Source organism: Manis javanica, chromosome 6 (assembly GCF_040802235.1).
Source record: "Manis javanica isolate MJ-LG chromosome 6, MJ_LKY, whole genome shotgun sequence".
NCBI lineage: Eukaryota > Metazoa > Chordata > Mammalia > Pholidota > Manidae > Manis > Manis javanica.
Window position 1 is genome coordinate 90,777,918 of NC_133161.1, and position 18,360 is coordinate 90,796,277.

An 18,360-nucleotide genomic window follows, 5' to 3' on the forward strand; every position below is an offset into this window, starting at 1 on the left:
CTTAATATATCAAAAAAATTAACATCCCATGGTAAAATATCCTCTAGTCAATAGAACTGACATGATAAGTAATGTAGTATGTGAGATTTTTTTTTTGAAGTATCTAAGTATTATTTTGTTTCTTTCCTATCTTTATTATCAACCAAACAGGTAAATATTTGCCACTGTTTCCTTTTTCAGAAAGCAGAAAAGCACTAATTGAAGAATTCATGATAGTATGTTATTTAAAAAAAAAAGAGAGATTCAACAACTAGATAGATGGTAGAATAGGAAGACCCATCCTTTGTTCACCCACAGAAACACTGACTTAACAACAATATGTGGTCCAGAAATCCTTCAGAACTCCAGAAACCACTTAGACAGAAGTCACACTACCCCACACAAGCTCAAAGCCAAGAACAGAGACATTGAAACAAGTAAGAAGTCATTTCACATCAACCAAATCAGCCCCTCCCCAAAGTTAGCACTGCTCAGAATTGGAAGAAAAGTCCAACTTGCAGCTTTTCCCTTGGGAGGGAAAGAGAAGAGTAGAATGTACATGATCTTGTATGTACGATGCACTGAAGATTCCATTTGAAAAATTATTAAAAACAGATGAATTCATCAAGGTTGCAGAAAACAAAATAAACATAACAATAGCATCAAAAAGAATAAAATACATGGGAATAAACTAAATCAAGGGGGTGAAGAACTTGTACACTTAAACTACAAAACACTGCTGAAAGAAATTAAAGAAAACACAAACAAACAAAGCTATGTAGTCTTTCTAGAGTGGAAAACTTAATATTGTTAAAATGTCTATACTATCCAAAGTAAGACACAGATTCAATGCAATTAATTATCAAAATCTCAATGGGATATTCTACAGAAATAGAAAAAAAAACACTTAAAATTAATATGAAATCTCAATGGACTCCATATAGCCAAAACAATCTTAAGAAAAACAAAGCTGGAAGTCTCAGACTTTCTAACTTAAAAACATTACAAAGCTAGAATCATCAAACACAATGTGGTAGTGGCATTAAGACAGACCTATAAAGCAATGGAACAGAAAAGAGAGCCCAGACCACTATCCAAAAGATAAGAAATAACAAGTGTTGGCAAGGATGTGGAGAAAAAGGAACCATCCTGCACTGTTGGTGGGAATTATAATTGGTACAGCCACTGTGGAATGCAGTATGGAGGTTCCTCAAAAAACTAAAAATAGAAATACCATACTCCCCAGTAATTCCACTTCAAGGAATTTACCCAAAGAAAACAAAATCCCTGACTCAAAAAGACATATGCACCCCTATGTCTACTGCTGAATTATTTACATTAGCCAAGTTATGGAAGCAACCAAAGTATCCATCAATAGGTGAATGGATAAAGAAGATGTGATACATATATGCAATGGAATATTATTCAGACATAAAAAAGAAAGAAATCCTGCCATTTGCAACAACGTGGATGGACCTAGAGGGTATTGTGCTAGATGAAATAAGCCAGGCAGAGAAAGACAAATACCATATGATTTCACTTATTTGTGGAATATAAACACAAAATAAAATAAAATGAACAAAATAGCAGTAGACTCATAGACACTGAGAAGTGACTGGTGGTTACCATGGTGGAGGGGTTAGGGTGGGAGAGAGGGTGAAGGGGATAATGGGGCATAAAAATCTCAACATAATATAACTTGGCCACAGGGATAGTAGTACAGCATGTAGAATACAGTCAGTGATTCTGTAACATCTTCCTATGTTGACAGGTAATAAATGCACTAGTGGAAGTGAGGATTTAATAATATAGGTAACAACTGAACCATTGTGCTGTATACTTGAAACCAATATAAGACTGTATTATCAACAATACTTCAATAAAAAAAAAAGAGAGCAAGCCCAGAAATAAATCCTAACATACATATATGGTCATATGATCTTCACTGTTATAGCTGCTATGGAAAACAGCATAGAAGTTCCCTAAAAAATTGAACGTAGAATTCCTATACATCAAATCTTAACTAACTGGATTCCTAAAAAGAAAACAGCTACATTTTATTTCAGCATTGTAACACTGTTTCAGCAAGTGGTCTAATATAGGATTACTTTTCTTTTCATAACAGAATTTAGGAGTATACATTATGTGTAAGTGAAGTAGTACTAGATAGTTATTTAAAAGAACTATTAATGTCTTTCAGTTGTACCTTGGCAGTTTTAGTATCTGCAAGTCCCTAATATATACTAATTGATGCTGTATACATTTTAAGGAAGTAAAAGAAAAAACCCAATTGGCTGCTGGCTAGAGAAGCCTATAACTCCAACAGAAAGCTTAGTTCTTCTACAGAATCCACACACAACTTTTTTTTTGTACACAAAGAATGAACTTACTGTGGAAGTCTTTTTTAGGTCTTCCTATAATGAGCTTTCCTTCTTCAGATACTTTAATATTTTACCACTAAAAACCATCACAAGATATTTACTGTTAAGAATTCCACAGGATATCCTAAGAAATTAAGTCCCTACAAAGGCTTCCTTGAAGACAATAGCTGTAACTGGAAAGGAAACCAGTGGAAGCAGGTTTCTGAAGGCAAGGACTGTCACTTTATTCAACTTTATATCCCAGTGTCCAGCAAAGCATTCAGTCACATTTTGTACATATGTTCATTTCAGTCAGACACTACACTTCTTTTCATAGGTCAAACACTGATGAGAAATTTTATTGAAGTATTCTCCAGAAAATAATAAGATCAAAAGAAAATAAGCGATTTGAGACACACTTAAATGTTCACACTTACGCCTAACTTCTACCCACATATATCTACTCACTATAGCTTTTCTACAACTGCATGAACAAGAGAATACTTACTAACCCATGTGTATGAAAAGGTAAAACAATTTAAATATTCAGATAGGTTCTAATTCTTTAACAGAGAAAGTGTTTAGCATTACAATGGACAAAAATGGATAGGTATATCAAAAAGAACTTTAATATTTTGGATATTTTAACATACATTTTTATACAAACGATGATTGCATTAGAGAGAATGAAAATATAAATAAGCTTATTCACTCAAATTACGAAAAGACCTTAGAAAGAACTTTCACCCACCCACCTCAGACACTGTTCTATGTGGCTGACAAGAGGTATTACAGGTGATCCTAATCAGTAAAAAGCTGATTTATGACGAACGTCTAGAGTTGTGTTCTTGTCCTGGACTTTTTAAGGCCAAGAATTTGATACACAGCACAAAAAAGTTTATAGGGGAATAATCAGTACACACATACACACACACAAACACTAAGTATGAGAGAATGAGAGTAAGAGAGAGATAACTGCATAGAATAACCAGAATTAGAAGATACCAATTTTAAATTGTATCAGTCACAGACTAGTTCGATTTTCCAAAGATAGATGTAGCTTTCTGTAGATTCTGATAGGTCTAGAATTTGTTCAAATGTGCAGATAAATAATAGGAATAAATTCCTCTGGAATATTTGAACTCTATTATTTTATTTCTTTTTCCTCTCTTACCATGTTGGGTCAGCCCTCCAGTACAATGTTGAGAAGAAGCAGGGATAATGGGCATTGGGCCTTTTTCCTAATTATAAAGGAAATGCTTTTTACATTTACCGTTATGAATGATGACTATTAAAGGTCTTTGTTAGATACCCTTTATCAAATTAAGAAAGATCCTTTTTCTTAGTTTGCTAGGGATTTTTACCACCATAAATTTTGTCAAATACTCCTTCTGTATGTGTTTAGATAATATATCATTTTTAGATATTACTGTGCTTGGCACAGTTTATTTTAAGCTAATATTTTAAGACTTTTCAATATATGTTTCTGAGCATGATTGGATTGTAATCTTTCTCTCTTGCAATCCTTAACTGGTTTGGTAAAAAGGTCATATTAGTCTCGTAAAATGAGTGGGGGAGTTTCCTTTCTCCAGAAAACTGGAATAATCTCTTCCTTGAAATTTTGGTACGAGTTGCTTGAAAAACCATTTGAGACTACTGGTTCCTTGGTAGATGACTTTACATTAGTAATTCAATTTCTTTGAGAGTCAGAGGACTATGCATAGCTTCTAGTTCTATTTGAATAGTTTTGGAAAGTTGTAATTTTCTAGAAATGTGTCCATTTCACCTGCATTTTAAAATTAGTTGGCATAAAGTTTTTGTAGTACTTTTTTTCTTTTTAAACTTTAATTTTGAACTTAGAGAAAAATTTTAAACTTATAGAAAAGTTGAAAGCATAATCCAAAAATCTTTCTCTTTGGTAAGTATCAAGGAATGGAATTGCTGGATCATATGGGGAGTGTACAGTAAGAAACTGCCAAAACGCTTTCCAGAGAGGCAGTACTATTTTATATTTCCACCAGCAATATATGAGTGTTTCAGATTCTCCATATCTTTACTAACACTTATTACTGATAGTGACTTTGATTATGGCCATTCCACTGGTTATGCAGTGGACTCTCTCAGTAGTGTTGATTCACATTTCCTTAATGAATAATATTTAGCTTTTCTGCCCTAACTTTACACCAACTCCATGGTTTCTTGAATTTTTTTTTTTTTTGAAGCAGAGTAAAAGTTTCATTTAAAGTTACTTAAAGAGAGAAGTGCAGCAGCAGGCAACCTCAGCAAAGACAGGTGCCTTGAAAGGTTGGAGAGAGAAATTTTAAGATTAAATGGTTACACACTTAGAAAGTGTGGGCAACCTCAGAGAGAGGAGCCTGAAGTTTTATAAGTAGTTTTATAAGTCTGGAAATTAGGTAATGTTAGTCTCCCAATTTTGCTTTTCTTTTTCAAAACTGTGTTGAGTATCCCAGGTCTTTTGTATTTCTGATTTTTAGAATTGGCTTATCATTCCTCCATAATACTTGTTGGGATTATAGATAAATTTGGGAAGAAAAGATATCTTAACAATAGTGAATCTATCAACCCATAAAGTATCTTTTTCCATTTATTTAGGCCTTCTTTAATTTCTCTCAGCAACATTTTATAGTTTTCAGTGTACAGATAATGTTCATCTTTTGGAAGATTTATTCCCAAGTATTTCATGTTCTTTGATGCTACTGTATACAAAATTATTAAATTTTAATTTCCATAGCAATTAACACCATATCTTTGTATGACGACAGTTGGTAACTACATTTATAGTGGTAAGCATTAGGAATGTATAGAGTTGTCAAATTATTAAGCTGTACATCTAAAACCAATATAATATTATATAGCAACTATATTACAATATAAATAAATTTCAATTTTCAATTGTACATTACTTATAAAAATGCGGATTTTTGTATATTGACCTTATATTCTGTAATCTTGCAAAAAAAATCACTCATTAGTTCTAGTAGCTTTTCTGTAGATTCCATCAAGTTTCCTATGTAGATGATCATTTCATGGGTGAATAAAGACTATTTTACTTTTTCCTTTCCAAACTGGAAGTCTTTGTTTCTTTTTCTTGCTCATTCCATTAGCTAGATAATGCTGAATAGAACTGGAGACAGCAGAAAGAAATCCTTGACTTCTCCTTGAATTTAGAGGATAAGCATTCAGCATTCAAGATTACGTATGATTTTTACCTGTTGCTTGCTTTTTAATCAGGTTAATAGAAAGCTCCCTTCATTCCTGGTTTGCAGAGAGTTCTTACCTGGAATGGGTTTTTGAATCTGTCAAATGCTTTTCCTGCATGTACTGCAATGATAATATTGTTTTTCTTTTTGAATTTGCAGGCATTCATTTTCTAATTAGTTTCATGTTAAAACCTCATTTAATCCTCCATTGTTTTAAACCTCCTGTATTTTTCATACCTTTGTCTTTATGTTGCATTCTGGATAATTTCATCAATTTTATCTTCCAGGCCTCTAATTCATTCTATGGCTTTATGTAGTATCTACTTAGCCTATCTGAATTTTTTATTATCTAAATTGTCTATTTGGTTCTTTCTTATATCCTACCTGGGCATTTTTCAATAGTCATTTGTTTCTCATTTTTTTGTTCAATTCTTTATTTTTTAAACATATTAAACGCAGATATCTTAGATCCTTTTCCAGATAATTCTAACACCTGAAGTTCATAGTCTCCTTTAGAAGTTCTTTACAAGTCTAAAATCTGTTTTGTATTGCTTTTATTTTTCCTGCTGACTCTCAATTGCAGCTTCTAGTTATTTACAGGGTTAGTGATTTTCTTCACTGTGAGCTCTTATTTGTGCTCACCTTAATTGGTGGCTAATTTTGATGGCTAAAACTAGAAGTGCTTTCCTGCAGAGAACCTGGGTTTGTTCCTTGTGGGAATGAGGTACTGTTACCCACCGAGGACCATCATCACAGGCCTTAGCTGAATCTAAGTCTATCAGCTTCATTCTAGAGCCCAAGAGTCTAGTGGACATAGACATTTGAGGCCAGGGAGACTCCAGCTTTTGCAATGACTTTTTAAGTCACAAGTCCCCACTACAGTTTCAATTATTTTACCTGCTTATGCATATGTATATGTATATCTGTATATGTATATATACCTCTTGGAGATTTCTTACTTTTTTGCAGGCCCAACAGTGCATTAGATATTATGCTTTCCTAATTTACCTAGAATTTGTTTGTACTGTAGAGTAAATAAGAATATTTACTGATAATAATCTGATTTAGTAACTGGCTTACTGCTACTTGGTTTTTTAAATCAAATTGAGATGCCACACCTAAATGAATTAAGCATTTTTCTCACAATATTAGAAAGATTTCACATTAGGTGTCCTAAAATTTTTCTGAGTCCTTTAGCTATTATCAAATCATTTGATATGTCTAAAAGAGCAAAGGAAAACACATTCTTTTTCATAGCTAAAATTCTCATTAGTACTACAGCTGTTCAAAATGCTGAACATATTCCAGATTTAGCCTAATACATCCTACACATGATTACAAGATTCTGTTCAATGATAAAAATTGCTGGCTTAGAAAATTAAAGACTCATATCTACCCTCCCACATACAGCTAAACCGGCTTAATTCTGAAGATGAGAATCTACAACCTCTTTTCCATTGTATGGATCCTGAATAATTTGTCAATAATTTGCTGCACTCACTTTCAAATAAAGTATTATACATAGTATTGATGGTTATATAGTGATACTAGAAATTTTAACTGGTTTTAAAATATACCACAATTGAATGACTGCTAGATATGAATGTCTTTTTAAATATAGTGTTAACTAAAAATAACAGGCTAATTTACAAGTTAGCTAAGACATTTATTAAATTCAGTAGAATTAGTAATTAAAAGCTTTCAAAAAGGCTCATTTAAACTATATTCCTAAGATTTTATATATAATTTTGATATAATTTGTCCTGTTTTATTTTATATGCAATCTATTTATGCCCTCTTTTCAGTTTGATGTATTTTTATAACATGATGGACATCTACTGCAAAACCTTCTGAACTAATAAATTAATACAGAAACAATCATAATGTGGGTTTTTCCCCCCCATCCTGTGTGTTCTTAAAATTAGACTCTGAATACCAGTATGTACAGTATTCCCTATCATCTAGAATCAAATATCTCAGCAAAGACCACAGCAGACTTGGCAGTATTAACTTCAAAACTAAACGTTTTTTAAGTAAACCCATTTTTTTGGCCTAATAAAAAAGTATAAAAGATTTAATACTTCTCAGAATACTTCACAGAACTAAAGAAAATCATTCTCACTGTTATTATAGCTACAAAATAACCAAATGTGAGATCATAAACCCATGATTCTTCAGTAGAGTGAGATATAACAGTCATGAAACATTAACAGAAAATTCTTGACTTTGTCTTATTTAAGGAACAATAACTTCTTAAATTAAATTTCTGATGACTCTGAATGAATTAATGTGCATGTGCTATCATGTTATTAAAACCATTGAACAAAACTGACTTTTTCACATGGCAGGGTTCTTTAATACCTAGCACATGGTCAGTTTATGGCCCCTAAATAACAGTTTCAATGATTAAAAAAAAAGACTGAAATCATTAATTATAAGAAATTATTGAGCGAATCTCGGAATTAAGTCTACATTATCTCATTTTTCTTCAGAATAATTCAGTTCTATAGTATTATCACCATACCCATTTGACATGCTGAAAGATTACAGGACCTACCTAATGCTGCACAATCAATGGGTCAAAGCTTAGTAGCTCTGTCTGATACCAAGGCCCAAGGCCCCAGTTCTTGATCACTGTACTATCCTGCTTTCCACATTTGAATAGGTGTTCAAAAAGGAAACCTTTAAGATTGGGCGTTCCAAATGCTAAAAAACTGTACTTAAATTATTTCACAATATGTTCAATTTTAAGCACCTAAATTGATTAACAGATAAATATTAAATAATGAGTGTGACAGGGCAGTTTATTTCCCTACAATGAAGTCTTAAAACTTAACTAATGAAGATTTTTTATTTTTATTGACATAATATTGATATTTTTTTATTGAAGTATCAATGTTCTATTGGTTTTAAGTATACAACACAGTGGTTTAACAGTTCTATTAAATCTTTACCCCCACTAGCACAGTTACAAAGAAGATGTGGTACATATACACAATGGAATATTACTCAGCCATAAGAAGAAAACAAATCCTACCATTTGCAACAACATGGATGGAGCTAGAGGGTATTATGCACAGTGAAATAAGCCAGGCAGAGAAAGACAAGTACCAAATGATTTCACTCATATGTGGAGTATAAGAACAAAGAAAAACTGAAGGAACAAAATAGCAGCAGAATCACAGAACCCAAGAATGGACTAACAGTTACCAAAGGGAAAGGGACTGAGGAGAATGGGAGGGTAGGGAGGGATAAGGGCGGGGAAGAAGAAAGGGGGTATTATGATTAGCTTGTATAATGTGGGGGGGGGGGGAATGGGGAGGGCTGTACAACACAGAGAAGACAAGCAGTGATTCTACAACATGTTACTACGCTAATGGACAGTGACTATAATGGGGTTTGTCGGGGGGACTTGGTGAAGGGGGGACCCTAGTAAACATAATGTTCTTCATGTAATTGTAGATTAATGATAACAAAGTTAAAAAAAACAAAAAAACAAAAAAAAACCATAGGGGTGCTATGTTTATCACAGCACTATTCACAATAGCCAAGAAATGGAAGCAACCTAAATGTCCATCAGTAGATGAATGAATAAAGAAGATGTGGTACATATACACAATGGAATATTATTCAGCCATAAGAAGAAAACAAATCCTACTATTTGCAGCAACACAGATGGAGCTAGAGGGTATTATGCTCAATGAAATAAGCCAGGCAGAGAAAGACAAGTACCAAATGATTTCACTCATATGTGGAGCATAAGAACAAAGAAAAACTAAAGGAACAAAACAGCAGCAGAATCACAGAACCCAAGAATGGACTAACAGTTACCAAAGGGAAAGGGACTGGGGAGGATGGGTAGGAAGGGAGGGATAAGGGTGGGGAAAAAGAAAGGGGGCATTACAATTAGCATGTATAATGTGGGGGGGGTTTGGGGCAGGCTCTACAACACAGAGAAGACAAGTAGTGATTTGATAGCATCTTACTACACTGATGGACAGTGACTGTGAAGGGGTATGTTGGGGGGAGTCGGTGAAGGGGGGAGCCTAGTAAACATAATGTTTTTCATGTAATTGTAGATTAATGATACCAAAATAAAAAAAATAAAAAAATAAAAAAAGGTCATGGCTAGTTACCAAAATACTGAAACACTGTAGGAGGATTATTCACTGCGACATTGGTTGTAATAGCAAATTTATTCAAAAAAAACCTTGAATGTCAAAAAAAAGAAAAAAAGAAAAAAAAACATAGGGGTACATATATATTTTTGAATCAGGGACTTTGTTTTGAAGGTTTTATTCATAAATACAGTTTTGAAAGAACCTACAGGCAAATACAAACTAAGACAATCAGATACCACTACACACCCATTAGATTAGCTAAAATCCAGAACACTGGCAGTATCAAATGCTGACAAACATGTGGAACAGCAGGAACTGTTTCTTTGCTAGTGAGAATGCAAAATGATATAGCCACATTGGAAGACAGTTTGCAGTTTCTTACAAAGCTTAACATAGTCTAACCACACAATTCACCAAGCATACTCATTATTTACTGAAAGGAGTTGAAAATTTATGTCCACACATGACTATGGACATGAATGCCTACAGCAGTTTTACTTATAATTTCCAAAAACTGGAAGCAACAAGATGTCCTTCAAAAGGTAAATGGATAAACAAGGAGGTATATCCATGGAACAATGGACTATTATTCAATGATAAAAAGAAATGAGCCATGAAAAGACACCAAGAAACCTTAAAGATATATTCCTAAGGAAAAGAAACAAATATGAATAGGTAGAGCATAAGGGAATTTTACAAAGTGAAACTACTGAAACTATTTTGTATGATCCTATAATGATGGATACGTGACATTATGTACTTGCATAATGTACTATGCATCTTGCCTTAGTGTGGTACATTTGTTATAATTGATAAACCACTACTGATACATTATTAACTTAACTCCATAGTTTATATTAGTGTTAGCTAATTGTGTTGTATAATTCTGAGGGTTTTGCATAATGCAGAATACATGTTTGGAAAACATAATAGCAGATATACTTTCTGCTCAATTTTTTGATAAACATAAAGCTGCTCTAAAAATTAAACACAATTAACTTTTTAAAAAACCTATAGGTATTAAGCTACAACAGAAGGATAATAATTACAAAAATAACTTTTTTGTACAAATGAAACAAGTTGGTAATAAGAAATCAAAATGGAAATTCCATCAATTTATAGTGAATTTATAGAAGCGCTGCAATCAAATGATTTTAAAACAAAGAAACCTAGAAAATGGATTCTTAATTTTCCTACTTGGCATGAAGTTACCAGTGACTTCATTTATATTCCATATTATACACCAAAAAGAAACTGTTAATTTAGCTTTCAGTGAATATCAAGATATAGACTTCTGCTTATAAAAATTTTAATAGATAGATTTTTTTTAAACTTCCAATTTAAAACAGTATTTGCTAGAAATGATCTCTCTAGGAAATAAAAGCATTAACTTCTAAACAGATATTGTAGAAAGTGTATGGTATAATTCTAATATTGTTTCACCTTGTGTTATTTACATATTATTTGATTTTTTAAAATAAATATTCAGAGGTTAAAAGGCTAAACCACTAAATTAGAAAGAATTTTCCAATACCAGGAAAACCCTGAAACTGCAAGAAGTAGTACTGTTAAGAAAAACATCATTTTCATAACCTTTTCCTCAAACAAATTTTGGTCCAGATATTGCTCTTCACTGCATATATATATATATATATATATATATATATATATATATATATATATATATTCATCTTCTCAAGTTTAAAACTTTTCTGAAGTTTCTAAGAATCATTATATAGGGTCCAATTCATTTTAAATTCCTATACTTTTTACAAAGGTCTTATTGTTATCAATAGTTATTTTAACTAGAATAATAATGTTCTTACATGGTAGTTAGGTAATTAGCAAAAAAATTTATTCACAGCCTTACAATAAAGGAAAAGATTAAAGAAATTACAGTATATAGTAAAATTTATGTGCTATGTTTGCAATATTTGGCACATATTTTCAGAATTTTTACTTTTCTCTTGCCCTGAAATTCTCAAGTATGTAGAAAAAAATTTATTATGGACTTAATCTTTTGTGAGTACACTGAATTCCAAGAGAGACTAATTTTTTCCATAAATAACAAATATCAGCTAAAAGAACAAATATCAGCTAAACTAGGAACTTACATTGAAATTTATATACAAATGTAATATGTGTGTATTGTGTATAACTATATTTTAAATAGCCTAAGGACAGTATTTGGAAAAGCACTCTATTGGTTTTATTTTACTTCAGTAAGAAATTTTGTAATAAAAGGGAGAATAAATGAAAGCATATATCCCTATCACTAACAATCCTTTTGAATTGGTAGTAATTCACATGCATTTAAAATCTGGCCCACATAATTTACAAGTGTTCATTCACTACAATAATTTTAACAAGAAATGTTATATGAATTTTTATGTAGAAATGTTGTCCAATGTGATATCACAAACATAAACATCTTAAATGGTATTATTCTTTTTTTTATTATTGAAGTATAGTTGATTTACAATCTTATATTGGTTTCAAGTATACAACACAGTGGTTCAACTGTTACCCATATTATTAAATTCTCACCCCCACTAGTGCAGTTACTGTCTGTCAACATAGGAAGATGTTACAAAATCACTGGCTATATTCTCCCTGCTGTACTACCATCCCTGTGACCAGCTTATATTATGATTGAGAATTTTTGATAATACTATTTTTATTTTTAATCTTTTCTTTAGATTCTCTTAAATATAATGCTTTCATTATAACTGTTTAGTTGTTAGTAGAATATTAAATTAAATATTAATTAAAACAAAGGATTAGATAATAAAAGCTTGAAACCAAGCCACTCCACTTAAAGACTCAATTAATTAATTTTGGTAGAAAGATGGCCAAAATCAGAAGAAATGAATTGATAACACTGCATGTGCAGTTGCTGCCTGTAAAAATAAGGGCCTGATACTATTTATCCCATCCACTAGAAAATGTAAAAAAATAATGACTGCCAAAATTGACAAAATGATCTTATTGTTTCTTTCACACAATTAAAAGCCAATATTCAGGGTATTGTAAGTAGGTATGCACTAGTTCGTACATGGGCAAAGAAGTGTTAACATAGCAGATCTGAGATTGCTATAGTTAGAAATGCCTGCTTGCAAGGCTGGTCCTTGGCTGGCATCTGAGACTTGTATTTTGACAGAGTCCCTATGATTCTCTAAATGATAAGAGGGCTCACTGTACCTAAACTGTGTGAACAAATAATGTATTTTATGTTGAACAGTTCCTTTTCTCCTGGTAGTCTAGAATTTTGGTATATGCTAGGCAATAACTGACCCCTGATGAAAATCGTGGACTCTAGGCTCAGACCAGCTTCCCTGGACAACATTTCACACATGCTATTCACAGCTTGTTGCCAGAAGAATCAAGGGTGTCCTGTCTAGTGGGAGAGGACTCTTGGAAGCTTGCACCTGGTTGCCTCTGGACTTCACACTATGCACTTTTCCTACTGTGGACTTTCCTTCTTTAAAGCGGATTTTGTTTCACATCCTTTTTCTGTAATAAACCATAGCCACAAGTATGACTTTATGCTGAATGCTGTGAATCCTCACAGAATATCACCAAACTTGGGGGTGATCTTGAACAGCCCCAAAACAGCATAAGAAATATTTAAAACTTTGAACTTACAAAGGAAACTATCTATACCATAATATTGGAAACTTAGGAGAATTTTTTTCTTTGGAGCACTAGGTGTTAGGATTTAACAGTAAATAGGATAATTAATTATGCTATTAATCCTTATCACAAACATATAAAAAATGAAAGAATAAATGTAGAGTGAGGGATTCCTATGCATGGAAGAAATTCTTATGGCCCATGAAATCAGCAGATTGGTAGATGACAAAAGGGAGATTTCAGAATATGAAAAATTAATATAGAAATGTTCATAACAATCCATTCATAACAACTGAATGGATCCTACCATTTTAGGACTTCATAAAGACATTGTTATAGACATATATTTAAAGATATTATTATGACCACTAATTAAATCTCTTAACTTACCAAAAGTTTTCATGTTATTCTCTAGTGGAAGTTTTAAAAATATTTAAAATAAATCATTTATATGACAGAAAATGGTAAATTAGTTTATGCCTTTCAGAAATCTGTAAATAGCATTACTGCTAGCAACTACTCAAACAAATGTGTTTATACATGTACTGCAAAGATAATTTATGATTGTAAAAAATACATTTCCCTATAACTATTTGACACATAGCCACTCTATAAAGGAAAGAACACAAATAATGTTGGCTTGTATCTTCTGGTATTCTTCAACAAAGAAATAAAAATATTTTCATTCAAACATACCTTAACTATTTCTTCAATGAAACAAATATGAGAAACAGGATCTCTCTTCTTGGCTAATATTTTTTGTAGATGTTGTACCTAAAAAGAGGGAAGAGGGGAGAATATATGTAATTCAATACATTCGAACAAAATAAATGTAAAGTTTGGGCACTAGAAGCATCAAGGGAAAGAAAATGGCATTTTGCTAGAGCCTCTATACATATTATAACCAACTAATGTAGGTATTTTGAATGCTCAGAGATTTTTAAAAACCTGCCCATGGTCACACAACTTGGAACAAGCAGAAGTTGATTCATAATTAATGCTCCTTCCACTCTCTAAAATATTTACCTGTCCACAAACAGTAAAAATATGATCCACAAGTTTCTCCATATTGGTCCAGAGGGAAGCACGAAAAGCTGCAGTATTTCCTGGGGTTGGCATGGTAGATCGTCCAGGTCCCCCTGTTTATTAGTGGCAAATATGAAAAATAAAATTTCTAAAATATGACAAAATGTCTGTTATTTTGAGTATCCAATATAAAAAAAAATGAGAAGTTCCTCAAGAAATAATTTACGTAGCAGCAGACTCACAGACTCCAAGAAGGGACTAGCAATTACCATGGAGGAGGGCAGGTGGGGAGGAAGGGAGAAGGGGACTCAGGGGTATTATGATTAGTACACATCATAATTATGTTGAAACATTTTTGTGCGGGGGGGTCATGGGGAAGACAGTGTAGCACAGAGAAGACAAGTAGTGACTCTGTGACATCTTATTACACTAATGGACAGTGACTACAATGGGCAATGGGGGCGGACTTAATAAGGGTGAATGTAGAAACCGCATTGTTTTTCTTGTGAAACCTTCATAAGAGTATATATCAATGATACCTTAATAAAAAAAATTTAATGAGCGATATAAAAAAATGACACTTTTTAAGAAAAAAGGGAAATAAGATCACACACATGCACATCCCACACAGGAGGGATAAAAAAGAAAACAGAAATTAATGATAATGGTTTCCTTAAAGTGGGGGATGGGAGTTGTGAAAGGAACCTGTAGAAGTAGTGAGTCTGTATGAGCCATACAAATGTTTTTTACACATTTCAAAATGAATTTAAATTGAAAAAAAAAAAGGAAAAAAGGAAACTCTAAATACAAACAAATACAGAAACAAATGAAACTAACTGTACATAAAACTGGTACTACAACCACACAGATGAAAACAGTTCAAATAATTTTAATTACAGAATCCTAGCTTTAGGGAGATATATTTTAAGGATAAAAAAATAATAAGGAACTATTGTACTTTACTTAGTAGATTTGTTATTGGATGTGGCATCGATGTAATAATACTGAAATATTTTCTGATAAAGCAATTAAGATTTTCACAGTAAACAATATAAAAATACAAACATGTAATGGGGATTAGAGGTATTTCCCAACTCTGCCCTCTGAAAGGGCAAAGAGACAATGACTCCTAAATAGAAATGAAGGTACCCAGTACCCAGAATTTGATTTGTAACCACCATTCCCTAATAAAAGAAACCAGAGCTCTTTGGAGAACAGGCTAATTCCTTATATGGAGCAATGAAAACAGGAGATGAACTTAGTACAAACTGTGACAGAGAAGTGTTCAAAGACAAACGGAAATTTGTCAAAGGGCACAGTATCCACAATTGCCAATAAAATGAAACTGGGCTCTTTGGAGAAAAGGGTGATTCCATATCTGAAGCAGTGAAAACAGAAGATGAACCTGTTACAAACTGTGCCAGAGAATAAAGAAAGTCATGTTCAAAGACAAAAGGAAATTTGTCAAAGGACACAAGAACTTGAGCAGAGGGGGCTTCTACAAATAATACTGATAAAAATGGAGTATAAACACTGATTAAAAAAATACTTCACATAAGATTGTATATCAATGATGCTTCAATAAATTTTTTTTTAATTCATGAGTTCATAGTGAAAACTCAAAGTTTTAAAAAGGATGAGAATTGCTATCATAGAAGACGGTCAGTTAATAAATGTAGAAGGAATAAGAATATTTTTAAAAATCACAATTTTGCAACTACCAGTAAAATACTTATGAGGGAAAGATGATCACTGAATACTAAGGCACTGGGTATAGGTAAAACATTACAGGGAACAGGACATTCATGTGGTCTCAAAGTATGCACCATGAATACTCACAATTAATTACAAAGAAAAGAGAGTACTTTTACAAGGAGCAATCTGGCATACACTAAAGTAATAAAGTGATTTCACTTGGCGTCAACGAGGCAAACTGAGAGACTTCTGGTGCTTCCTGATCCGACACAATGCTGTATCACCTTAGCAGTTTGTTTACTCTGTATGGTAGACAAATTCAGATTGTGGGGATCTCCAAATATGTTAATGCCATAAAAGATAAAGGGTAAAAAAGGTAGTGGGGGTGTTTTTAATTAATGGAGAGTAAAGAGACAAGATAACCAACAAAAAAGCATAGTCCCTGATTGGAGCAACTTGGGAGGGAAAAAACAGCTTTTATAAAGAATATTTTGGGGGAACAACTGAAAAAACGTTGAATATGGATTACATATTAAACAATATTAATGTGTCAATGTTGAATTTCTTGAGAGTGATGTCCAAGAATGTTCTTTTCTGTAATATACACATATAGCTATTTGTATAGGTTTGAAATGTTTCAACATAATAAGGAATTTTAATCTCAAATTGAAAAATATAAATTTCAGTCCAAACTAAGCTTAAAAATTAGGCAGTACCAGAGCTCATCAGTGACTGGATAGTTTATCCTGCTTTTAAAGAGGGCAAGAGTCAAGCAAACCAGAGAATGTGTCTATAAGCTGCTTCACTCTTGTTTTCAACAATTCTAAATTTAGAAAAGAATTATATGTTCCCTTAGCAAAAAGATACTATTATGTTTTAACTTGATAATAGTGGAAAGCAATAAAAACAGAAACATCTAGAAGAGAGATATTGGCTTTAAAAATATTAATAATTGCTGTTTGAATTTTAGGTCTAATTAATTTTCAAAATTATTTGTAGTGTTGTGCAGACTAATAAGGAAAAGCACACAGGGAATACGAAGATACTGTAGCACTCTGCAATTGTCTCATATGTTATGCAAAGAATGAACTCAACAGTGAGGAAAGGGTATAATAGTGCCTTTGGGAAAATCAGAAAATCAGAAAATATTAATTAAATTCCTGGAATATGTATGGCTTGGTTTTATTATGAAAGAATTATGGGATGCATCAGCCCATTACTCTCTTAAAAGTAAATACAACCAGAAATACCAGAAGGTACTACTTTGCGCTTGAATTTACTTCAGAGAAACTGAGGCACAGGAAATGAGATTACAGTCATTGGTTCAACTAGTTCCAGAGGTTCCATTTTTCTTCCTTATAGCTTAGTACTTTAAGATTTTCATCCTCACGAGCTAAACATTATCTTGAAGATACATACATGATAGGAATTAACTGAACATAGACCAGCTATATAAAGGAAGGGGAGGAAGAATAATTAAAACAGAAAAACTGATGCATTATCAGTTAGCTTTAGGAGACTCAAGAAACAAAATAGTGTAATAAACTAAATGATAGAGGAAACTAAGAGTTTCTCACAGAAATAATACTTAAAAGTGGTTTCTAGTTAATGATGGTGGAGTGAAATCATTTTCCTGCTCTTTTCCCTTGAAAGGCAATGAAAATAAGAACAAAAATAGAGAAAAACATCAACTTAAAAGAAACAAGGCATCAGCTAAAAATGAAACCATAATAAAATGATACTGACATTGTATAAGAATTAGTGCTCTAGCTTGGGAAGACTGTTTGAGGTAAAATGAGGTGAAAGAGTAAAGAAAAGCAGACAATGCAAGGTTTTTGTATAGAAATTGCTTTCCTGGCTTTTACTAAGACTTACACTAAGCTCTGGGATAATCTAAAATTTGAAGCAAGATTGTTCCCAAGGAAGAAATAAATAACAAATTGGTGTTCATTCTAGCAACAAACTTAAATCCAAGTTTACAGACTATCCAGGTCTCCTACAACCATTGCTATGCTATTCTTCAATGAACAACCAGTATCCTTCAAAGATAAGTAATCATCAGAAAGAAAGCAACATGGGACCTAACACAGACATGGGGGTTAGGGGGAAGAAAGGAACATAAGCAAAAAGCAATGATAAACATGGGTTCCAAAGTAATTCCCAAAGGAAACAACAGGTAGTGTTTACTCAATTTTCTACTGTCTCAAAGTAATTATAGGAAACATTCTCAGTGTAAATATATATATATAACAAGAGATTAGGACCACATTAGAAACAACAAAACATTATAATGATCAAGGGTTAAAATAATCGGACATGGGAAAT

At 32.5% G+C, this 18,360-nt stretch overlaps 1 protein-coding gene across 1 annotated transcript in view; it reads right to left on the reverse strand.

Moving 5' to 3' along the window:
- Positions 1 to 18,360, reverse strand: part of COG5 (component of oligomeric golgi complex 5) — a 386,458-nt gene that overhangs the window by 131,820 nt on the left and 236,278 nt on the right. The window contains exons 9-10 of the mRNA XM_037010866.2: positions 14,341 to 14,453; positions 14,011 to 14,088 (exon numbers count right to left, since the gene is read on the reverse strand). Coding sequence (XP_036866761.2) covers positions 14,011 to 14,088; positions 14,341 to 14,453 — 191 coding nt within the window. The remainder of the gene's footprint in view (positions 1 to 14,010; positions 14,089 to 14,340; positions 14,454 to 18,360) is intronic.